The sequence below is a fragment of the Bombina bombina genome, chromosome 6 (genome assembly GCF_027579735.1).
Source record: "Bombina bombina isolate aBomBom1 chromosome 6, aBomBom1.pri, whole genome shotgun sequence".
In the NCBI taxonomy this organism is placed as follows: domain Eukaryota; kingdom Metazoa; phylum Chordata; class Amphibia; order Anura; family Bombinatoridae; genus Bombina; species Bombina bombina.
The window spans coordinates 426,927,365-426,953,282 of record NC_069504.1 but is presented as its reverse complement, the minus strand read 5'-3'; the positions used below and the strand labels follow the sequence as shown (position 1 = coordinate 426,953,282).

General features: G+C 39.2%; 1 protein-coding gene across 1 annotated transcript in view; it reads left to right on the top strand.

The window, feature by feature from the left end:
- The window catches only part of HSPA4 (heat shock protein family A (Hsp70) member 4), a 164,230-nt gene that overhangs the window by 30,643 nt on the left and 107,669 nt on the right, over window positions 1–25,918 (top strand). The window contains exons 5-11 of the mRNA XM_053717170.1: window positions 1,278–1,377; window positions 2,204–2,337; window positions 2,650–2,894; window positions 9,814–9,890; window positions 18,398–18,549; window positions 18,841–18,947; window positions 19,409–19,542. Of these exons, the coding sequence (XP_053573145.1) occupies window positions 1,278–1,377; window positions 2,204–2,337; window positions 2,650–2,894; window positions 9,814–9,890; window positions 18,398–18,549; window positions 18,841–18,947; window positions 19,409–19,542 (949 nt within the window). The remainder of the gene's footprint in view (window positions 1–1,277; window positions 1,378–2,203; window positions 2,338–2,649; window positions 2,895–9,813; window positions 9,891–18,397; window positions 18,550–18,840; window positions 18,948–19,408; window positions 19,543–25,918) is intronic.

The following is a 25,918-nucleotide window of genomic DNA, read 5'->3' as shown; positions in this document are numbered from 1 at the left end:
GCACAAATGTCATTATTTTTTTTATTTATTTTTTTTAATTTTTTTAATTGTTTACCTGATAAATTCCTTTCTTTCCTGGCATGGAGAGTCCACGATTCCATTCAATTACTGTTGGAAAATTCAACTCCTAGCTACCAGGAGGGAGGCAAAGACACCCCAGCAAAGGGGTATAGAGGTGCCTGAAGACTATATAAAATAAATGCCGCCTTAAAAATAATAAAAAGGGCTGGTCGTGGACTCTCCATGCCATGGAAAGAAAACAGAATTTATGCTTACCTGACAAAGTCCATAGAGAGCACTTGCGGGAAGTGCTGGCTTTATATATTTATATATATATATATATATATATATATATATATATATATATATATATATATATATATATATATATATATATATATATATATATATATATATATATATATATATACACATACAAAATCAAAGCACTCACTGGCCTTATCAAGTTAAGAAACTTTCATTTTAAATATATATACATTTATTTATTTATGTCCTTTCATAAGGATGGCCAAAAGCTACTAGATTTTTAACACATTTTTGAAGCACTGCTATGTGTTAATATGGGACAGCATTTTATTATTACACTATTGCTTGTATATAAATGTGTTTAACTCCTGGAAAATCAGCTCCAGAGGAACAGTGTGCTACTGAACACATCTGGTGAGCCAATGACGAGAGGCATTTGTAGCCACCAATCGCCAGTTAGCTCCCAGTAGTTTTGGCTATGTATTTATTCTTTTTCAACAAACGATACAAGAAAAACCAGAGAAAAAGTACATTTTAAAAGTGTCTTAACGTACAATGTTTCTTCAAAAGTGTAGCTGAGCACTAGTAGTATTCCTTCCCTGAAAGTTAATATTGCTTTAAAAGCTTGCTAAACCGCATATATTTCCTTTTTATAATCTTAATAATAGTAATTCATTGTAATGCCCCTTCAAATGGAATATATGTGTGTGTTGTTGGCCTAGTAAGTGAAAGTGCTGGTCTATCATAATAACTTGTAAATTATTGGTCTGGTTGTCCAAAAACTGATAAATGGGTACGATAAGATGGTAAAATCTACTATATTTACTAATAAGGTATTTAAGGCAATATGTTGATACCATTTTATCCTACTTAAAGGGGCAGAGGTGAAAAGTACATAAGACGAATAGAGTGCGTTTTTTTTTTTGTTTGTTTGTTTTTTTTGCATAGTATGCTTTACAGGATAAAATCTGGAACTATATGATCACAATTTCCATAATGTATCTTTCCAGGTTCCCTGTTTCTTCACTGATGCAGAGCGGAGGTCTGTGATGGATGCCACCCAGATTGCAGGTCTTAATTGCCTGAGATTGATAAATGAGACTACTGCAGGTAATAAGTGGTTAATAAGCAACAAGTTTGATAAAACTGACATTTTATATTTTGTGTGCGCACACAACAAGTTTTAAATAGGTAAATGGCTATGCTTCTCCAACCCCAGTCCTCAAGCTTTTCTGACAAGGCTTTTCTTTTATAAACACCACCAGTTTTCTAGTGGAATAAATGCCCCCTTGTTTGGAAGTCTGGTAGTTACTACAGAGATTTTCTGCGTAATTTAAAAAATGCTGCTTCATTGTGTGAAACGTCCTCAGTCATCACACAATGCTAATAAGAAATTCTTATAAATGAAGAGACCTCTGGTCTCTTATTTTACACTCTAGACTATTGGCAAGCAACAAAGCACACGGGTGTCCTACTTAACAGAATGGTTTAGACTTAATTTGATTAATAAAATAGTCCTTTTCTGGTGTAATATGCTCTTGATACAAATTAGTGATGGCCAACTTATTTACACTTATGGGCCACAGATCAATATGTTAGAAGCCCTAAGAGACGTATGTAAATGTATGTCTATTACACATATTATGTACTAAATACATTTTATAAGCATAGTATTGAGGTTATTCCTTGTCTCCCTCAAGTCATGGGTACTGCAGTTTAGAAATCTAGCGTTCACTACTTTCCAGTGCCAACCTGTTTGCATATTTGCAGCAACTCCTTTATATTCCCAGGAGGTGCATTACATGTTTTTAGTGTTCCTTTTTAAGATTATTGATTAATTTTAAGACTATTATGTAGTTATTAGCATACCACATAATTTAAAGAAAGTCAGTGTGTGTTAACCTATTTGTTTTGTGTTCCTCTTTTCCTTCTTTAGTTTCTCTTGCATATGGAATATATAAACAAGATTTACCTGCTCCAGAAGAGAAACCGAGGATTGTGGTGTTTGTGGATATGGGGCATTCTGGCTATCAAGTCTCTGTATGTGCTTTCAACAAAGGAAAACTTAAAGTTAGTATTATGCTTCCCATGATATCCCTATGAATATTTTTTAGTAATTTTTGTTTGCATGTGACTAACACAATTCTGCTTTTTATGTGCTACTGACAATGCAGATTCAGTTGAACACTGTCCTAGAATTAAAAATGTACTGTATAAATGTTATTAAATATTCTTTAAGCGTAAGAAAAAGAGAATCAGACTGTATGTACTTTGTTAGATAAATATATGGGTAAGATCTAATTTATATCTATTTCTTAGAAAGGTTTACACTTTCAAATGTCCTAGGCATGATGTAAAATATTCTAACTGCTATTATTGCAGGTTCTTGCTACAGCATTTGACCCTCTCTTGGGTGGTAGAAATTTTGATGACGTCTTGGTTAACTATTTTTGTGAGGAGTTTGGCAAGAAATACAAGCTGGACATTAAATCTAAGATCAGACCTCTACTACGGCTTGCCCAGGAGTGTGAAAAACTCAAGAAATTAATGAGTGCAAATGCCTCGGATTTACCACTAAACATTGAATGTTTCATGAATGATATTGATGTCTCTGGCACTATGAACAGGTATGACTTTATTGGTTAATGCACAATAGATGTATTTATCTCTGTTTAAGCAAGGGGGGGAGGCATTATTATTGACAATTTTATTTTAATAAATGTCAACTTTTATCAGGTTTTTCCTTTACTTGTGTGGTGGTATCATATAGAAACATGCTCACTGTTAATACATATATACTGATATAGAATTAACCAACTTATTCATGGAAGATTTCAATGTATATCATGTAATTTAACATGCTTTAAAGGGACAGTCGACACCAGCATTTTGGTTGTTTAAAAAGAAAGATAATCCCTTTATTACCTATTCCCCAGTTTTGCATAACCAACACTGTTATAGAAATACACTTTTCTTTCATGTAATTGGCAAGAGTCCATGAGCTAGTGACGTATGGGATATACTATCCTACCAGGAGGGGCAAAGTTTCCCAAACCTCAAAATGCCTATAAATACACCCCTCACCACACCCACAATTCAGTTTTACAAACTTTGCCTCCCTATGGAGGTGGTGAAATAAGTTTGTGCTTGATTTTCTTCTGTGATATGCGCTTCTCAACATTTTGAAGCCCAATTCCTTTGAGTACAGTGTTTGTCAGAGGGATGTGAAGGGAGTATCGCCTATTGATTCTATGGTTTTTCTCATGGAAAATCTTCTCATAGTTTCTCTATCGGTCATAGAGATTTATCTCCTACCTCCCTTTTCAGATCGACGATATACTCTCATTCCATTACCTCTACTGATACTTTTTCAGTACTGGTTTGGCTATCTGCTATATGTGAATGCGTGCATTTTTTCCCTATTCTTGAAACTGCCATATAAGGAAATTGATAATTTTGCTTTATATGTTTTTTTCTTTTACATTTGCAAGATGTCTCAATCTGATTCCATCTCAGAAACAACTGTTGGAAACCTGCTGCCTGATGACAGTTCTACCAAAGCTAAGTGTATCTGTTGTAAGTTAGCAGAGATTATGTATGTTACAGTTGTCATGATAAGCTTTTACATGCAGAGAATGTATCCATCAGTACTAGTACAATGCCTGTTGTTCCTTCAACAACTAATGTACATGATATCCCTATGAATATAAAAGATTTTATTGCTGATGCGATTCAGAAGGCTTTGTCTGCTATTCCCCTTCTAATAAATGTAAAAGGTCTTTTAAAACTACTCAAATTTGATGAATTTTCAATTGACCAACAACATACTGAATTATCCTCCTCTGAGGATCTATCTGATTCAGAAGATCCTACCTCAGATATTGACACTGACAAATCTACTTATCTCTTTAAGGTGGAGTATATATGTTACTTGTTAAGAGGTGTTGATTACTTTGGATATTGAGGAATCTAGTCCTCTTGATACTAAAACTAGTAGTTTGGAAAAGCCTCGGAAGTAACCACAGGAGGTTTATAGTTTCTGATGTGATTTCTGATATCATTTCAAAGGAATGAAATAGGCCTGGTACTTCTTTTATTCCTCCTTCTAGGTTTAAAAAGTTGTATCCTTTGCCAGAAGCTAGATTGGAGTTTTGGGAAAAAATCCCAATGTTGATGGGGCTATTTCTACTCTTGCCAAACATACTACTATTCCTATGGAAGATAGTACTTCTATTAAGGATCCTTTTAGATGGGAAACTTGAATCTTATTTAAGGAAAGATTATTTATTTTCTGGCTATATTCTTAGGCCTGCTATATCTATGGCTGATGTTGCAGCTGTATCAACTTTTTGGTTGGAAAGCTTTGCGCAACAGAAAACAGATCCTAATTTGTTTAGCATTGTTCGCTTGCTTTAACATGCTAATCATTTTATCTGTGATGCTATTTTTGATATCATCAAAATTGATGTTAAATATATGTCTTTAGCTTTTTTAGCTAGAAGAGCTTTGGGGCTCAAATATTGGAATGCTGACATAGTATCGAAGTCTAAAATACTATCTCTTTCTTTCCAAGGTAACAATTTATTTGGTTCTCAGTTGGATTCAATTATTTCAACTGTCACTGGGGGGGGAAGGGAGTTATTTTGCCTCAGGATAAAAGATCTAAGGGTAAATCTAAAGCTTCTAATCGTTTTTGTTCTTTTTGACAGAATAAGGAGCAGAAAGCCAATTCTTCCCCCAAAGAATCTGGTTCCAATTGGAAAACTTCTTCAAGTTGGAACAAATCTAAGCTTTTTAAGAGACCAAAACCAGCCCCCAAGTCTGCATGAAGATGCGGCCCTCATTTTAGCTCAGCTGGTGGGTGGCAGATTAAAATTTTTCCAAAATCAGTGGATTCAGAGTATTGTCTCTCAAGGGTATTGAATAGGATTCAGAGTAAGACCTCCTGTGAGAAGATTTTTTTTTTTCTCTCATACCCAGCAAATCCAGTGAAGGCTCAGGCTTTTCTGAAGTGTTTCTGATCTAGAGCTTTCAGGGGTAATCATACCAGTTCCGTTTCAGGAACAGTGTCTGGGGTTTTATTCAAATCTAATCTTTGTCCCAAAGAAAGAAAATTAATTCAGGCCAGAAAGAGTGCCAACTTTCAAAATGGTGACTATAAGGACTATTTTGCCTTTTTGTTTAGCAAGGTCATTATATGTCCACGATAGACTTACAGGATGCATATCTTCATATTCCGATTCATCCAGTCCACTATCGGTTTCTGAGATTCTCTTTTCTAGACGAGCATTACCAACTTGTCGCTCTTCCATTTGGCCTAGCGACAGCTCCAAGAATTTTTTTTGAAGGTTCTCGTGCCCTACTCTCTGTAATCGGAGAACAGGGTATTGCGGTGTTTCCTTATTTGGACGATATCTTGGTACTAACTCAGTCTTTACATTCTGCAGAATCTCACACAAATCAACTAGTGTTGTTTCCTTAAAGACATGGTTGATGGATCAATTTACCAAAAAGTTCCTTGATTCCTCAGACAAAGGTCACCTTTTTTAGGTTTCCAGATAGATTCAGTGTCCATGACTCTGTCTCTAACAGACAAGAGACAAATTAAATTGGTTTCAGCTTGTCGAAACCTTCAGTCTCAATCATTCCCTTCAGTGGCTATGTGCATGGAAGTTTTAGTTCTCATGACTGCAGCATTGGACGCAATCTCCTTTGCTCATTTTCATATGAGACCTCTTCAGCTTTGTATGCTGAATTAGTGGTGCAGGGATTATACAAGGATATCACAATTAATATCCTTAAATCCCAATGTTCGACTCTCTGACTTGGTGGTTAGATCTCTATCGTATAGTTCAAGGGGCTTCTTTTGTTCGTCCAACCTGGGCTGTAATCATAACAAATGCAAGCCTTTCAGGTAAGGGAGCTGTCTGGGGATCTCTGACAGCACAAGGGGTTTGGAAATCTCAAGAGGCTATGTTACCAATCAATTTTTTAGAACTCCGTGCTTTTTTCAGGGCTCTTCAGGTTTGGCCTCTGTTGAAGAGAGAACTATTCATTTGTTTTCAGACAGACAATATCACAACTGTTGCATATGTCAATCATCAGGGTGGGACTCGCAGTCCCCTAGCTATGAAAGAAGAATCTCGGATACTTCTTGGGCGGAATCCAGCTCTTGTCTAATTTCTGCAGTACATATCCCAGGTGTAGACAATTGGGAAGTGGATTATCTCAGCCGTCAGACTTTGCATCCAGGGAGTGGTCTCTCCATCCAGATGTGTTTGTTCAGATGTGGGGTCTTCCAGAAATAGATCTGATGGCTTCCCATCTAAACAAGAAACTTCCCAGGTACTTGTCCAGGTTCAGGGATCCTCAGGCAGAGTCGGTGGATGCGTTAGCAGTTCCTTGGTTTCACCAACCTGCTTATATCTTCCTGCTGCTAGTTCTTCTTCCAAGATTTAACTCCCAAGATCATCATGGAACAATCATTTGTGTTTCTGGTAGCACCAGCATGGCCTCACAGGTTCTGGTATGTGGATCTTGTCCAGTTGACAACCTTGGCCACTTCTCTTAACATCAGACCTGTCTTAAGGACCATCAATCGTTAAATTTGAAGGTATGGAAATTGAAGGCTTAGAGGTTTCTCTGACTCAGTGATTGATACTATGTTACATACTCGTAAATCTGTTTCTAGGAAGATTAATTATCGAGCTTGGAAGACTTATTTCATGGTGTTCTTCTCAAATTCTCCTGGCATTCTTTTAGCATTCCTAGAATTATACAGTTTCTTCAGGATGGTTTGGATAAAGGTTTGTCTGCAAGTTCCTTGAAGTGACAAATCTCTGCTCTTTCTGTTTTATTTCACAGAAAGATTGCTAAGCTTCCTGATATTCACTGTTTTGTACAGGCTTTGGTCCGTATCAAGCCTGTCATTAAATCAATCTCTCCTCCTTGGAGTCTTAATTTGGTTTTGAAGGCTTTACAGGCTCCTCCTTTTAAACCTATGCATTCTTTGGATATTAAACTACTTTCTTGGAAAGTGTTGTTCCTTTTGGCTATCTCTTCTGCTAGAAGAGTTTCAGAATTATATGCTCTTTCTTGTGAGTCTCCTTTTCTGATTTTTCATCAGGATAAAGCAGTTTTGCGGACTTCATTTAAATTTTTACCTAAAGTTGTGAATTCTAACAGCATTAATAGGGAAATTGGTGTTCCCTCTGTGTCCTATTTCTATGAATTATCTGGATGTTATAAGAGCTCTGAAATATTATGTTGAAGCTACTAAAGATTTCAGGAAGTCTTCCATTCTATTTGTCTTTTCTGGTTCTAGGAAAGGTCAGAAAGCTTCTGCCATTTCCTTGGCATCCTGGTTAAAACTTTTGATTAATCAGGCTTATTTGGAGTCGAGTCAGGCTCCACCTCAGAATCACAGCTCATTCTACTAAATCAGTCTACACTTTGTGGGCTTTTAAGAATGAAGCTTCAGTTGATCAGATTTGCAAAGCAGCAACTTGGTCTTCTTTGCATACATTTACTAAAGTCTACAGTTTTTATGTATTTGCATCTTCGGAAGCAGTTTTTGGTAGAAAAGTTCTTCAGGCAGCTGTTTCAGTTTGATTCCTCTACTTACGTTTTAAGTTTTTTTTTCTTTTCAATTATAAGAAACTTTTTATTTATTTTTTGGATGTGGATTTAATTTTTTCAGCGGAAAATGGCTGTTTTTAATCTCTCCCTCTCTAGTGACTCTTCAGTGGAGTACCACATCTTGGATATTACTATCCTATACATCACTAGCTCATGGACTCTTGCCAATTACATGAAAGAAAACATAATTTATGTAAGAACTTGACTAATAAATTGATTTCTTTCATATTGGCAATAGTCTATGAGACCCACCCTTTTTATGGTGGTTATGTTTTTTTGTTTAAAGCAAGATTATATTTCCAGTTCCTTTTTTGATGCTTTTTACTCCTTTTTCTATTACCCCTTTACTTGGCTATTCGTTAAACTGAATTGTGGGTGTGGTGAGGGATGTATTTATAGGCATTTTGAGGTTTGGGAAACTTTGCCCCTCCTGGTAGGATTGTATATCCCATACGTCACTAGCTCATGGAGTCTTGCCAATATGCAAGAAATTAATTTATCAGGCAAGTTCTTACATAAATTATGTCTTTTTACCTCTGTGATTACCTTGTATCTATGCTTCTGCAAACTGCCCCCTTATTTCAGTTCTTTTGACAGACTTGCATTTTAGCCAATCGGTACTCACTCCAGGGTAACTTCACTTGCATGAGCTAAATGTTATCTATATGAAACACATGAACTAATGCCCTCTAGTGGTCAAAATGCTTTCAGATTAGAGGTAGTCTTCAAGCTCTAAGAAATTAGCATATGAACCTCCTAGGTTTAGCTTTCAACTAAGAATACCAAGAGAACAAAGCAAAATTGGTGATAAAAGTAAATTGGAAAGTTGTTTAAAATTATATTCCTTATTTAAATCATTAGAAGAAGCATTACCCGGAGAAGCATTTACAACCATTTGTGCCATAATTGCACAAGCTGTTTGCAAATAATTTCAGTGAGATACCTAAAGTGTTTGAAAAAGTGAAATGGTGACATGAAATATAACAAAATGGGCCTACATCAATACTTTTGGTTGTCTACTACACTAAAGCTAAAATTAACTCTACAAGCTCCCTAATTAACCCCTTCACTGCTGGGCATAATACTCGTGTGGTGCGAAGCGGCCTTCTAATTGCCAAAAAGCAAAGCCATATGTCTATTTCTGAACAAAGGGGATCCCAGAGAAGCTTTTACAACCATTTGTGCCATAATTGCACAAGCTGTTTGTAAATTTCATTTAGAAACCTAAAGTAACAATTTTTTTTTTTTATTTGATCGCATTTGGCTGTGAAATGGTGGCATGAAATATACCAAAATGGGCCTAGATCAATACTTTGGGTTGACTTCTAAAATGTATGTGTATGTTTGTGTGTATATGTATATAATATATATGATATAGGATATTCAGGGATTCCTGACAGATATCAGTGTTCCAATGTAACTATCGCTAATTTTGAGAAAAAATAGTTTGGATATAGCAAGGTGCTCTGTATCTGTATTTATCGCCCTATAACTTGCAAAGAACATGTAAACATTGGTTATTTCTAAACGCAGGAAAAAATTTAGAAACTATTTAGTATGGTTTGTTTTTTTTGGTGGTTGTAGATGTGTAACAGATTTTGTGGGTCAAAGTTAGAAAAAGTGTTACATTTTTTCATCATATTTTATAAAAAAAAAAATTCTAGTAAATTATAAGATATGATGAAAATAATGGTATCTTTAGAAAGTCCATTTAATGGTGAGAAAAACGGTATATAATATGTGTGGGTTCAGTAAATGAGTAAGAGGAAAATTACAGCTAAACGCAAACGCTGCAGAAATGTAAAAATAGCCCTGGTCCCAAACGGTCAGAAAATGGAAAAGTGCTGTGGTCCTTAAGTGGATAAGGTTTTTTTTCTCATGCTTCCTCTGTTTTTTTCTCCAATCAAGGAGCCATTTTGAAGAAATGTGTGACAGTCTCTTATCTCGAGTTGAACCTCCACTGCGCAGTGTTTTGGAACAGGCCAGTAAGTACATTCATAGTAGATTATTTCCACTTGTCCTAGATAAGTAAAACATTTTTGTTTGATCTATATAAATGTGTGTGTGTGTGTATATATACATACAGTACATATGTGTAAACTGGTTTTGTATATAAATATGGTCAACCGTTTAGAATTTAAATCATGCTTAGTGTAAAGAAGGTTTTTATTTCTTTTCATAGGGTCAAAACAAACGTTTGAGCATGCACTTATTTATGTGTATTCAATACTAAAATTTTGCACACAGCACTTAGTCTACACAGGGTACTATTTAAGTGTGAAAAATTTTAGTATTGAATATGCATGAATAAGGGCATGTTCTAGTCCCGAAACATTGCTTGTTTGGACCCTATGCAAAAGAAATAAGCCACATTTGATATTTGTGCTGTCTTAGAGTTTAGCTTTTGTGTAAAGGATGACTAGTATGAACAGTACATATTGCAACCTGAACTGTAGTGAGTAACTCATACATACAAGCACATTTTGACTCATTCCACTTTCTGCTGCTCTGCAAGTAAGATCTTGTTCTCTGTCTTTTAGCAAGCTTTGGGTTACTGTTTCCATAACCCACCCTTTCTGCCACCTAGAGGAACTTTATGCTTTTTATTTTTTACATTTTTATTAGAAAGTTAAAAGTTCTCTTTCATGACTCTACATGTCATGTTAAAACTAGCAGCTGATCTTTACAGCATCCATTACCTTGGATATATGCCTCAGCAAACTGTCCCCTTATTTCAGTTCTTTTGACAGACTTACATTTTTAGCCAATAAATGCTGACTCCTAAGAGCTTCACGTGCCTGAGCTCAATTTTATCTATGTGAAGCACATGAACTAACGCCCTCTAGTGGTGAAAAACTGTCAAAATGCTTTCAGATTAGAGGCGACCTTCAAGGTCTAAGAAATTAGCATATAAACCTCTGAGGTTTAGCTTTCAGCTAAGAATACCAAGAGAGCAAAGCAAAATTGGTAATAAAAGTAAATTGGAAAGTTGTTTCAAATTACATGCCCTATTTGAATCAAAGTTGTGTTTTTTTGTTTTTGTTTTCCTCACTTGACTGTCCCTTTAAGTTTATTGTTTTATAGTGATACAAATCTGCATGTTAAAATTACGTATTAATATTATTATTTCTCTTGTTAAGTGTATCCAGTCCACGGATCATCCATTACTTGTGGGATATTCTCCTTCCCAACAGGAAGTTGCAAGAGGATCACCCACAGCAGAGCTGCTATATAGCTCCTCCCCTCACTGCCATATCCAGTCATTCTCTTGCAACTCTCAACAAAGATGGACGTAGTAAGAGGAGAGTGGTGTATTATAGTTAGTTTTTTAACTTCAATCAAAAGTTTGTTTTTAAATGGTACCGGAGTGTACTGTTTATCTCAGGCAGTATTTAGAAGAAGAATCTGCCTACATTTTCTATGATCTTAGCAGAAGTAACTAAGATCCATGGCTGTTATCACATATTCTGAGGAGGTGAGGTAACTTCAGAGAGGGAATGGCGTGCAGGTTTTCCTGCAATAAGATATGTGCAGTTAATATATTTCTAGGGATGGAATTTGCTAGAAAAATGCTGCTGATACCGGATTAATGTAAGTTAAGCCTTAAATGCAGTGATAGCGACTGGTATCAGGCTTATTAACAGAGATACATACTCTTATAAAAGTGTAATATAAAACGTTTGCTGGCATGTTAATCGTTTTTATATATGTTTGGTGACAAAACTTATTGGGGCCTAGTTTTTTTCCACATGGCTGGTTTGATTTTTGCCTAGAAACAGGCTTTCCACTGTTGCAATATGAGTGGGAAGGGCCTATTTTAGTGCTTTTCTGTGCAGCTAAAAATACTGACAGAGACATTCAGCTTCCCTCTGCATGATACAGGACATCTCTGAAGGGCTCAAAAGGCTTCAAAGTCGTGTTTGAGGAGGGTAACAATCACAGTAGACTGTGGCAGTTGTTGTGACTGTGTTTAAAAAACGTTTTTGCCATTTATTATTCTGTTTTTGTTAAGGGGTTAATCATCCATTTGCAAGTGGGTGCAATGCTCTGCTGACTTGTTACATACACTGTAAAAATTTTGTTAGTGTAACTGCCTTTTTTCACTGTTATTTCAAATTGTTGTTTCAAATTTTGTCAAAATTTGTTTCTCTTAAAGGCACAGTAACGTTTTTTATATTGCTTGTTAACTTGCTTTAAAGTGTTTTCCAAGCTTGCTAGTCTCATTGCTAGTCTGTACAAACATGTCTGAAACAAAGGATACTTGTTCATTATGTTTAAAAGCCATGGTGGAGCCCCATAGGAGAATGTGTACTAAATGTATTGATTTCACCTTAAACAGTAAAGATCAGTCTTTATTTATAAAAGAATTGTCACCAGAGGGGTCTGTCGAGGGGGAAGTTATGCCGACTAACTCTCCCCACGTGTCTGACCCTTCGCCTCCCGCTCAAGGGACGCACGCTAATATGGCGCCAAGTACATCAGGGACGCCCATAGCGAATACTTTGCAGGACATGGCTGCAATCATGAATAATACCCTGTCAGAGGTATTATCCAGATTGCCTGAATTGAGAGGCAAGCGCAATAGCTCTGGGGTTAGACGAGATACAGAGCGCGTAGATGCTGTAAGAGCCATGTCTGATACTGCGTCACAATATGCAGAACCTGAAGACGGAGAGCTTCAGTCTGTGGGTGACGTCTCTGAATCGGGGAGACCTGATTCAGAGATTTCTAATTTTAAATTTAAGCTTGAGAGCCTCCATGTATTGCTTAGGGAGGTATTGGCTGCTCTGAATAACTGTGACACAATTTCAGTGCCAGAGAAATTGTGTAGGCTGGATAAATACTATGCAGTGCCGGTGAGTACTGATGTTTTTCCAATACCTAAAAGGCTTACAGAAATTATTAGTAAGGAGTGGGATAGGCCCGGTGTGCCCTTTTCCCCCACCTCCTTTATTTAGAAAAATGTTTCCAATAGATGCCACTACACGGGACTTATGGCAGACTGTCCCTAAGGTGGAGGGAGCAGTTTCTACTTTAGCAAAGCGTACCACTATCCCGGTTGAGGACAGGTGTGCTTTTTCAGATCCAATGGATAAAAAATTAGAGGGTTACCTTAAGAAAATGTTTATTCAACAAGGTTTTATTTTACACCCCCTTGCATGCATTGCGCCTGTCACTGCTGCGGCGGCATTCTGGTTTGAGGCCCTGGAAGAGGCCATCCATACAGCTCCATAGACTGAAATTGTTGACAAGCTTAGAACTCTTAAGCTAGCTAACTCATTTGTTTCTGATGCCATTGTTCATTTGACTAAACTAACGGCTAAGAATTCCGGATTCGCCATCCAGGCGCGTAGGGCGCTATGGCTCAAATCCTGGTCAGCTGATGTGACTTCAAAGTCTAAATTACTCAACATTCCTTTCAAGGGGCAGACCTTATTCGGGCCTGGTTTGAAAGAAATTATTGCTGACATTACTGGAGGTAAGGGTCATACCCTTCCTCAGGACAGGGCCAAATCAAAGGCCAAACAGTCTAATTTTCGTGCCTTTCGAAATTTCAAGGCAGGTGCGGCATCAACTTCCTCTGCTTCAAAACAAGAGGGAACTTTTGCTCAATCCAAGCAGGCCTGGAAACCTAACCAGTCCTGGAACAAGGGCAAGCAGGCCAGAAAGCCTGCTGCTGCCTCTAAGACAGCATGAAGGAGCGGCCCCCTATCCGACAACGGATCTAGTAGGGGGCAGACTCTCTCTCTTCGCCCAGGCGTGGGCAAGAGATGTTCAGGATCCCTGGGCGTTGGAGATCATATCTCAGGGATATCTTCTGGACTTCAAAGCTTCTCCTCCACAAGGGAGATTTCACCTTTCAAGATTATCTGCAAACCAGATAAAGAAAGAGGCATTCCTGAGGTTTGCCTTTCTAGACAGGCATTACCAATTTGTAGCTCTTCCATTCGGGTTGGCTACAGCCCCAAGAATTTTTACAAAGGTTCTGGGCTCACTTCTGGCGGTCCTAAGACCGCGAGGCATATTGGTGGCTCCTTCTACTAACGCACCAAATGAACAGTGGCACTACTTGGGCTTTTCCTCTGTGAGTATGTTTATATATACGTGGGAAGGTCTATGTGAATCAACCTATAACTATTAGGAGGAAATGGTGCTTGTGCATAAATATGAATCCAAACACAAAGGAAACTAGATATATAGAATACCAAGATTCCCAAAGTATGCACTTATAGCACTCTGGGCCCTAAACTAGAGGACGGAATACCCCAACAGGATTTTTAAAATATAACCTTTTTTGTAGAAATTAAAAAAATCAAATGGTTTATTACACACACAATTAAAATACACTCCAGTACCAAGATCAGTGTAGTAAGTAATTAGTAAGATCACTAAATATTATGATTAGGCCTGTATAATATCAGTTATGAGTGATCTAAAATGTAACCAATAATAATCGCTAGTTTATATTTACTCAATAGCTTGCTGCAAACAAGCTAAGACAAAGATTTTTATCAGGGTAAATTATGATCTGAAAGCCAGTATCAGTGTGATAAGCTTAAATAGTTAACTAAAAGGCTCAGGATTATAAATAATATGTATATGTATATTAGAGTTGCTACTAAATGATATTGGTGTGTCAAATGTAACTATAGTTAATATACATATTGATAGTGAGCTGAAAAATATATAAAATAAGCTTATTTATGCCTGTATCTAAGCATCTATTAATTCAGAAGGTATTAGGTATGCCAGTATTGTATCAATGATCAAGTGCTACTGACAGCAGCAATCACGCTGTCAGTATAAAATTGCTCTCATATGAGTAAGGACAAAAATTGTATTTGCTTGTAGCAGTGGAGTCACTTTATTTATTAATAAAACATATTCTGTGGTAAAGCTATTAAATTAAGGACCCTAAATTTCTGTATATACTTAATATAGCTCAAGAATGAGCAGTTTATTATACAATATATGTGAATATAATTATCAGTATTTTTTTAATCACTCCACTGCTACAAGCAAATACAATTTTTGTCCTTACTCATATAAGAGCAATTTTAAACTGACAGCGTGATTGCTGCTGTCAGTAGCACTTGATCATTGATACAATACTGGCATACCTAATACCTTCTGAATTAATAGATGCTTAGATACAGGCATAAATATAAGCTTATTTAATATATTTTCAGCTCACTATCAATATGTATATTAACTATAGTTACATTTGACACACCAATATCATTTAGTAGCAACTCTAATATACATATTTATAATCCTGAGCCTTTTAGTTAACTATTTAAGCTTATTACACTGATACTGGCTTTCAGATCATAATTTACCCTGATAAAAATCTTTGTCTTAGCTTGTTTGCAGCAAGCTATTGAGTAAATATAAACTAGCGATTATTATTGGTTACATTTTAGATCACTCATAACTGTGATATTATACAGGCCTAATCATAATATTTAGTGATCTTACTAATTACTTACTACACTGATCTTGGTACTGGAGTGTATTTTAATTGTGTGTGTGTGTAATAAACCATTTGTTTTTTTTAATTTCTACAATAAAGGTTATATTTTAAAAATCCTGTTGGGGTATTCCGTCCTCTAGTTTAGGGCCCAGAGTGCTATAAGTGCATACTTTGGGAATCTTGGTATTCTATATATCTAGTTTCCTTTGTGTTTGGATAGCGGTGGCTCCTTACCTGGACGATATCCTGATACAGGCGTCAATGTTTCAAATTGCCAAATCTCATACAGAGATAGTTCTGGCATTCCTGAGGTCTCATGGGTGTAAAGTGAACGAAGAAAAGAGTTCTCTATCTCCTCTCACGAGGGTTTCCTTCCTAGGGACTCTAATAGATTCTGTAGAAATGAAAATTTACCTGACGGAGTCCAGGTTATCAAAACTTCTAAATGCTTGCGTGTTCTTCACTCCATTCCGCGCCCCACGGGGGCTCAGTGCATGGAAGTAATCGGCTTAATGGTAGCGGCGATGGACATAGTGCCATTCGCGCGCCTGCATCTCAGACCGCTGCAATTATGCATGCTCAGTCAGTGGAATGGGGATTACACAGATTTGTCCCCTCTACTAAATCTGGATCAGGAAACCAGAGATTCTCTTCTCTGGTGGTTATCTCGGGCCCATCTGTCCAAGGGTATGACCTTTCGCAGACCAGATTGGACAATTGTAACAACAGATGCCAGCCTTCTAGGTTGGGGTGCAGTCTGGAACTCCCTGAAGGCTCAGGGTTCATGGACTCAGGAGGAGAAACTCCTCCCAATAAATATTCTGGAGTTAAGAGCAATATTCAATGCTCTTCTGGCTTGGCCTCAGCTAGCAACACTGAGGTTCATCAGATTTCAGTCGGACAACATCACGACTGTGGCTTACATCAACCATCAAGGAGGAACCAGGAGTTCCCTAGCGATGTCAGAAGTCTCCAAGATAATTCGCTGGGCAGAGACTCACTCTTGCCACCTGTCAGCGATCCATATCCCAGGTGTAGAGAACTGGGAGGCGGATTTTCCAAGTCGTCAGACTTTTCATCCGGGGGAATGGGAACTCCATCCGGAGGTGTTTGCTCAATTGGTTCTCCGTTGGGGCAAACCAGAATTGGATCTCATGGCGTCTCGCCAGAACGCCAAGCTTCCTTGTTACGGATCCAGGTCCAGGGACCCCGAAGCAGCACTGATAGATGCTCTAGCAGCACCTTGGTTCTTCAACCTGGCTTATGTGTTTCCACCGTTTCCTCTGCTCCCTCGTCTGATTGCCAAAATCAAACAGGAAAGAGCATCAGTGATATTGATAGCGCCTGCGTGGCCACACAGGACCTGGTATGCAGACCTAGTGGAAATGTCATCCTTTCCACCATGGACTCTGCCTCTGAGACAAGACCTTCTAATACAAGGTCCTTTCAATCATCCAAATCTACTTTCTCTGAGACTGACTGCATGGAGATTGAACGCTTGATCCTATCAAAGCGTGGCTTTTCCGAGTCAGTAATTGATACCTTAATACAGGCACGAAAGCCTGTCACCAGGAAAATTTACCACAAGATATGGCGTAAATATCTTCATTGGTGTGAATCCAAGAATTACTCATGGAGTAGGGTTAGGATTCTTAGGATATTGTCCTTCCTCCAAGAGGGTTTGGACAAAGGATTATCAGCTAGTTCTTTAAAGGGACAGATTTCTGCTCTGTCTATTCTTTTACACAAGTGTCTGGCAGAAGTTCCAGACGTTCAGGCATTTTGTCAGGCTTTAGTTAGAATTAAGCCTGTGTTTAAACCTGTTGCTCCTCCATGGAGCTTAAACTTGGTTCTTAAAGTTCTTCAAGGGGTTCCGTTTGAACCCCTTCATTCTATTGATATCAAACTTCTTTCATGGAAAGTTCTTTTTCTGATGGCTATTTCCTCGGCTCGAAGAGTCTCGGAGTTATCTGCCTTACATTGTGATTCTCCTTATCTGATCTTTCATTCAGATAAAGTTGTTCTGCGTACAAAACCTGGGTTTTTACCTAAGGTGGTTTCTAACAAGAATATCAATCAAGAGATTGTTGTTCCATCATTATGTCCTAATCCTTCTTCAAAGAAGGAACGTCTTTTGCATAATCTAGACGTAGTCCGTGCCTTGAAGTTTTACTTGCAGGCTACTAAAGATTTTCGCCAAACATCTAACCTGTTTGTTGTTTACTCTGGACAGAGGAGAAGTCAGAAGGCCTCGGCAACCTCTTTCTTTTTGGCTTCGGAGTATAATCCGTTTAGCCTATGAGACTGCTGGACAGCAGCCTCCTGAAAGGATTACAGCTCATTCTACTAGAGCTGTGGCTTCCACCTGGGCCTTTAAAAATGAGGCCTCTGTTGAACAGATTTGCAAGGCTGCAACTTGGTCTTCCCTTCATACTTTTTCCAAATTTTATAAATTTGATACTTTTGCTTCTTCGGAGGCTGTTTTTGGGAGAAAGGTTCTACAGGCAGTGGTTCCTTCCGTTTAAGTTCCTTCCTTGTCCCTCCCATCATCCGTGTACTTTAGCTTTGGTATTGGTATCCCACAAGTAATGGATGATCCGTGGACTGGATACACTTAACAAGAGAAAACATAATTTCTGCTTACCTGATAAATTTATTTCTCTTGTAGTGTATCCAGTCCACGGCCCGCCCTGTCCTTTTCAGGCAGGTCTAAATTTTAATTAAACTACAGTCACCACTGCACCCTATGGTTTCTCCTTTCTCGGCTTGTTTCGGTCGAATGACTGGATATGGCAGGGAGGGGAGGAGCTATATAGCAGCTCTGCTGTGGGTGATCCTCTTGCAACTTCCTGTTGGGAAGGAGAATATCCCACAAGTAATGGATGATCCGTGGACTGGATACACTACAAGAGAAATAAATTTATCAGGTAAGCATAAATTATGTTTTTTTTATTTGTGCTGGCTAGAATGTTTAAAAACATTGAGTAGAAATGTAAATACTTTGTGATCTTTTCCTAGAACTGAAAAAAGAAGATGTTTATGCAGTGGAAATAGTTGGTGGTGCCACTCGGATCCCTTCAGTTAAAGAGAGAATCATAAAGTTCTTTGGCAAAGATATCAGCACAACATTAAATGCTGATGAAGCTGTAGCCAGAGGCTGTGCTTTACAGGTATGAGCATATCTTTAATTTAGCTTGGAGATTATTCAAGGAGCATGTGACAACTTGACCATTAACGTCTTTAAGGCACAAAGCTTTAGAAATAGGAGAGGCTTTTTCATTATTGCTGATAAAGAAATCTTCATAATGCAATTATACCATTTACATTTTTTTTATATTTGTTGTGTTGAAAGCAACAAAATGTAATCATTTTGCCACAAAGCAACCTTCAGTTTCACCCTCTTTTTAACATAACATGCCAGGCATTTTTTCATGCTGCTTAATCACTATTCCTTGTTACAGTGCGCTATCCTGTCCCCAGCGTTTAAAGTTCGAGAATTTTCTATTACTGATTTGGTGCCATATCCCATATCATTGAAGTGGAATTCTCCAGCTGAGGAAGGATTAAGGTAGGATTTTGTCAGGCACCTTGGCACAATCTGTTTCCCTCTACATCTATGTTAGTCATTCTTATGTTCCTTCACAACCTAAAACAAAGATATCTAATATTTTGTCATGTTTGCAACCAAGATTTGTAATCATAATCTACCCATAGTTTGACACTTTTTGGAATTAAAAAATGTTTAAAAAAACCTGAGATGTCTTATATCTTTAATATACTTTTTAAAAATATTTTTCTTTTACAAGATATGATGAGTCCACAGATTTCATCTTTATGAGATTACGCCTCCTGGTCAACAGGAGGAGGCAAAGAGCCTCCTCATGCTTATCCAAAAAGAGATACAACTTGTAATCCATGCGTGTGGATGCATCATGTACACCAATAGAAAACTCAGCATTACCCATGGAATACTGTTAAGTGCTTGTAACATTTTGTGAAAACCATATAGAATCTTTCTATTGCTTCTAGTGATTGTGAGGTGTTCCCCAAGAATCATGCTGCTCCCTTCTCCAAAGTGCTTACATTCTACAGAAAGGATCCTTTCACTCTCGATGCATATTACAGCGCCCCCAAGGAACTGCCTTATCCTGATCCATCCTTGGGTAAATGTTTGTGTGTTCTTTTTCAGTTGTGTGCATTTCTTAAATAGCTAAGACTAAATGTCACACATTGTCTAAAAATGTGCAGATTAAAGGAACATTAAAGTTATAATTAAATGTTCATGTTCATGATTCAGACAGATTCAGTTTTATTTATATTACTAAATGAATTTTTTTCTTGGTATCCTTGGTTGAAAAACAAAAACATTGTTAGGCTCAGGAGCAGCAACCACTGCAGGAAAGCTAGTAGGTGATTGGCTACACACATCTCTCTTCATTGGCTCACAATTTTAATTGTCCGCTAATTCTCAGTAGTTCATTGCTGCGCTGGAGCTGATATTAAAAGGACATTATACACCAATTTGCATATAACTGCATGTAATAGACACTACTATAAAGAAGAATATGCAGAGACACTGATATACAAATCCAGTATAAAACCTTTTTTTAAACTTACGTAGAACATCCTGGTTTAGCTCTGTTGATGAGGTTAGGCTGGGACACCCACTGAAAAGGGCTGGGAATGCATAAAAGCAAACACTCCCTGCAAATGAAGACCCATTACACAACCAGGAGTCTGTAGACATCAGTATACATCTAAAATGTTACTTGGTTAGAAATCTGAAAATCGGCACAAAGTTATTTAAAAATAAGCAAAACTATAAATTTTTACATAAACACTACCAGATAAGCTATATAAATGCATCATCTACAAAGCATTTATGCAAAGAAAAATTGTGTACAATGTCCCTTTAAATATGCATTCAACACCTTTGCAGGCGTTTAAACGCACAGTGTTATACAAGTGTGTTAATAACATGGTCTAATACAATAGAGCATATTTTCCTTTTGCACTTCTATGTCTAGTTTAGTTGTCATTAGTCTGCAGCTACCCTGAAACTGACTTTACCTATATGTTAAACCCTTTGCTGGGTTTAAACATAATTAGAGTATTTCCATCTAAAGGGGAGGAGAGTCCACAGCTTTATTCATTACTGTTGGGAATACAGAACCTGGCCACCAGGAGGGGGCAAAGACACCCCAGCCAAAGGCTTAAATACCTCCCCCACCTCCCTCATCCCCCAGTCATTCTTTGCCTTTCGTCACAGGAGGACAGCAGAGAAGTGCCGAAGATCGGAATAGTCTCTTATGGATGGTAGTACTCTTCTGAATGGGACTGGAGTTTTAAGTAGTCCTGTCAGCCTCTCAGTGAGAGCCTGGGTGAAAGTTAGAGTCCGGAGATGCAGGGAGAGTCTTTCTACGAACTCATCCCAACTCATTTTAACAGCTCCACAAGCAATCAGTGTTGACTAGTAGGGATGCACCGAAATTTCGGCCGCAGAAAGTTTCGGCCGAAAATAGCCTTTTTGGCTATTTCGGTTTTCGGGTTTTTTGCCTGTTATTTTCGGTAAAATTATTGTGTATCATGTTTCAAATTTGATGCTAGCCTAGAGCTGCTGTTTAAGTTTATTACTTGACTTACTGTTCTGCATATAATGAGTTTTCTAGGACTATACTTTATTTGGATAATTGGTAAAAAAAACAAAAACAGTTAAATATGATTCTATTACATAGAACTAAATGAAGAATACAGTATATTGATATTTATAATTGTTTTAAGTGAAGAAACATTTTGGCTGAAAATTGCATTTTTTTCTAAATTTTTTTTTCTTGGTAAAATTATTGTGTAGCATATTATTGTTTTAAGATATTTTGGTCCAATTTTAGTGTATTACTTTCAATAAAAGTGTGGGCTTTTTTATTGGCTCTAATTATGCAAAAAAAAAAAACTAAAAAAAATTAATTTGAAAAAACACATTTTCGGTATCAATTTCGGTTTTCGGCCAAGTGCATCCTGGATTTTCGGTTTCGGTCCAGAATTTCAATTTCGGTGCATCACTATTGACTAGTTTTGCTGCCTGCTTTTTACACTCAAGTCCATGTCAGGAGCGAGGCTACTAACCTGTCACACTTGAAGGGCCGTGTTCCGTTCCACAGCGTAGATTCTGGTAATATTGTTTCATTTTTATTATTTAAAAATAACACAGAAGACAGGGTCACAGTGTGACGCCTTTTTATCTTTTAAAAGAATCAAGGGTTAATATTCCTGGAAAGGGGATTATTAAACAGGGGAGGTTTATACATGATATTTTTTGTTGTGTCATTGCTGCGTTATGTGCGAGATGAACGTTTTTTCCTTAGGCAGGGGCTGTTCCTACCGGGCATTCCATGTGTGTGGCTATCTACTTCCTCTGTTGATCAGCGGCGCAGGAGACGACACGGTTTCTGTAGTCCGGGTCATAGGAGGTGTTGAGTGCCCCGGCCATTGGTGGTTATAAAGGTGCCTATTTATTAAGTTAATCTAGTCTTTAATATCAGCGCAAGCTATGGAAGACTGACGCGTTAGAGGGCTAGCCCTCTTTAACTAGGTCTCATTCCTGTGTTTATTGTGAGGAGGTTCTGGTAGAACAGCCTGCTCAACTATGTTCCCCATGCCTTAATAAAGTTACGACATCCAAGACCAAACAGGTGTCTAGTACTACTGAGCCATCCACCTCTGAGGGGTCCTCGTCCCGTGAGGTGAGTTCCCTGCATTCATCTCCTGCACATGCAGCACCCCTGGGTCCAAACATTACTCCTGCGGGAGAGATACGTTGGCCGTCAGATTTTGCGCATCAACTGCAAACGGCGGTATCGAAAGTGATCCATGCCTTACCACATTCTGCTAAGCGCAAGCTTAGGGCGTACCATGGCGGCCCGGCCCAGGGGTTGTTTACACCTGAGGCTATTTCTGAGGCGTTATACGATGACAAGGCCCACTCCGACTCTTCGGAGGAGGCCCCTTCTGGGTCGAAGTCCGTGTCATCTAAACCTGCGGCTGTGGAGGAGCCTGACTTTAGGTTTAGGATGGAAAATTTGCGCACTTTGCTGAAACAAGTGCTTGCTATTCCGGAGGTTCCGGAACCGAAACTTCCAGAAGAACCTGCGATTCCTAAGCTTGATAAATTATGAGGACAGGGTGGTGCCTCAGGCCTTCCCGGTTCCTGTTAAGATGGCAAATATTATTAAGAATGAATGGGAGCGATTAGGTTCTTCCTGTTCCTCGTCCCGGACTCAGTTGGAGCTGTGGGGTACTGTCCCTAATGTGGATGGTGCTATCTCCATGCTCGCAAAGCAGACTACTATTCCCCTGGAGGATAGTTTGTTGTTTAACGAGCCCATGGATAAAAAGTTGGAAAACATGTTAAGGAAAATGTTTTAACATATGGGGTTTGTTTTTCAGCCGGGAGCGGCTGTAGCTGTGGTCGCCAGTGCTGCGACATATTGGAAGTCTCCCCTTCGACCATTTCACACATGGATTCACACCATTAATGAGATACAGGACAAGTTTAAGGCGCTGAAAATCGCCAATTCTTTCATATGTGATGCCAATATGCAAATTATCCACCTGAACATTAAGGTGTCAGGTTTTTCCGTTTTTAGCCCGCAGGACTCTGTGGTCTGATTCCGGTAAGATCGTTTCATTTTACTTTCATCATGGAGGTATTGTAATTACAACAGTTTATCAGAGCGGTTACAACTTAGCGGGAATAACTTAAATACAGGGTCTCAGTGAGGCTCTTTTTGTATCTTGGAATTAAGGGTTAATATCTCCTGAGGGGGGTTAATCATGTTTATGTGATTCTGTCTGCTTCTGTGTAGTAATACATGGGCTCATGGCTTTTTCGGAACATAACGGCCTATTGCAAGTGACCCGCACCGGGCGTGGTCACGTTTTGGCTTTCCATTTCCGCATTCCTGACTGTGTGGTGACGGAGAAATTCTGTTTCACTGGTGTCTGGTTCATAGGAGGTGGTGGGTGCCCCAGGCATTGGTGGTGTAAGGTGCAGTTTACCTTTTTTCTTATTGGTCCATTTTTTTTTATCAATATCCCAGTCAAGGAGGATTCTGATTTTTTTGGAGACGGATGATTCTGATTCTACTTCTTGCGAAGAATATGAATTGGTCCGGATGATACATGTCCATCAGTTATGTTCCGAATGTCGTTTTTAGAGTGCTCCGTTCCTTGGGATCGAGCAACCAGGGGCCCGCTGAACCCTCTGCCTCTGGGGATTCTTCTTCCGCGAGGCACGTTCCCTACAACCAACTCTTACTACGCATGCAGGTAACCCAAACGCGGCTTATCCTTCTCTGGAGGTTGGTTTGTTTCCTCCGGAGGTTAAGACACGGTTCCACATGGCCATATCTTTGGCTCTGGCGCATTTACATCTCCCAGAAGTGTGTTTAAGATATTGTCCTTGTTCCGTTAACCAGGGCTTGTCAGGCGGTCCTGGCGGTCTTGCCTTTCAAGGTTCTTGGGATTGTCCTTTTAGGACTTATTTCTTCTTGTGGTCTCTTCCTTAGTCGAGACTGTTTGGACTTAGTCCGTTTTTTTTTCTCGTCAGAAGTTGAGGGCTGTGCCGCTCTTTTCTGCTTTCGGGAGTTTGTCGTTCCATATTAGGGACGATAGACTGTTGTCTCCTCCTTTCCTAGCTTCGCTTAGGGGATGTTATGCCAGGATCAGGATGCTCGGCATTCTTCTTCCTTGGTGGTCCTCCGGAAGGATAATCTGAAACTATTATGGAGACTAGTGTTTTTCTACTCTTCTTCAGGTGTATTCTCTTCTCTCGTAATGATTTCCCTTAGTCTTGGACTGCACGTATGTGGTCCTTGGGGCCTTTATGACTTTATAGAGTAGTTTGCATGATTACGGCCTAGCACCTTGTTGGTGGGGAGTTGGTCTCCTATTAGGGGCGTTCTCTTCCCTTTGGGCTGGGAATTTATGAGTGAGTCATGTTCCCATTTTCCGGGTTGGCCCGGATATCTTCCCCTGTGAGGTCTGAATCTTCAGACTGGGTATCTTGTGCTCCCTGGAGTGGTTGTTCGTCTTAAGTCGACTCTGGGTCACAGTTCTTGGGTTCTTATGTCGGATCCTTATGGACTTATGATCCTGTGGACTGGTTCAGGACGAACCAGTTTTCTATGGGGGCTGATTGTCCTTCGGAGTTTTTCTCTGTTGTATACAACAGTGGTGATCTGGATGATCTTCAATCGGTCTCGATTGATCAGCATATGGCTTCTCACGTCCCTTGTGGGCACAAGTGCCGTTTCTTATCTGTGTCCTCCCCCTTTGGGGGGTTAGATTCCCTCCTTCAGCAGGAGGGTCTCCTCTCTTTGGAGGATCGTGGTCCTGCCTTGGGTGCAGGAGGAGCGGGGCCTGGTAGAGTTCCACTGCCTGTGGCATTGTGGATATTCCTTCTGCCTGGGATTGAAAGACTAGGGTTCATTCCTGCCTCATCCCCGTTAACGCTTGAGTAAATGTGGCAGTTTTTTATACTCTGAAGGTTGTGTGTTCAGGCCTCGCTCAAAGCTCTCGTTAAAGCACTTGTTCTTGGAGCAAGTACTTTTTATTTAGGAGAGGCAGCTGTCTACTCTCAAACAGCTGTTCGAACAAGCCCCAGAGCAGCAGACTCTGTTGCGACTGTCAAGGAGAGTTGTGCCAGATCTTTTTAGGATCTTTTTGCACTTCTCTAAACCCAGTCCTAGGGGGTTCTTTTGGAAGTGTCTTCTGTTGTAGCAGCGAATGGGGTGGCACCTGAGCTCTGTTGGGATGGATAATTTTTCCCCATTCTACCATTCCCTGGGGGGCTTGGGGTGGGGTGGTTTTTATTTCCCCTACCTGTCAGACATGCCTGTCGCTTGGGCTGGTCCGGGGTTTGGAGCAGGATCTGAGATCTATTGCTCTGACAATTTCGTGTTCGGATCATTGAGTTTGAATGAGCTGTCCTTGGGGGGGGGGGGGACAATTACGTTTACAATTTTGTTGGAAGGACTGAAGGCATCCACTGGTTAGCTGGATGCCTAACAAGTTGTAGGTTAGGATTTGAACTTAACCTCATCTGCCTCCACTTGCCTGTATATATTCAAAGTTCTAGACACATCTTCAGATGACAGCAGCGTGCTGTGTTCGGACTCTTCAGGCGTTGCCATCAAGGTTTTCCCTATCTGAGTTGCTGCACGAGATTTATGGTTTTTAATATTTGAATATTCTGAGCTGTCTTTAACGGTTTCTGGGGTTTCGTCTTCAGGTACCTTTTTGGGGTGCGGATGCACTTTGTGTGGTGGAAGATTCACTTCTCCTTTCATGCTCCAGGATTTGATCCCGTGGATTTTGAGCAATCTAGGCTTGGGCGTTATCTCCCTTGTTCTACGAGATCGGTTGGGTCTCGGTTGGCTTGGCCATCGGGGTTTATTCTCGCCCGGCGTTCTTTGGGGCTCGTTTGGGCCCTATTTCTGGGTTTTGCCGTGCCCTATTTAGGGTTCTATAGCATCCTTTATG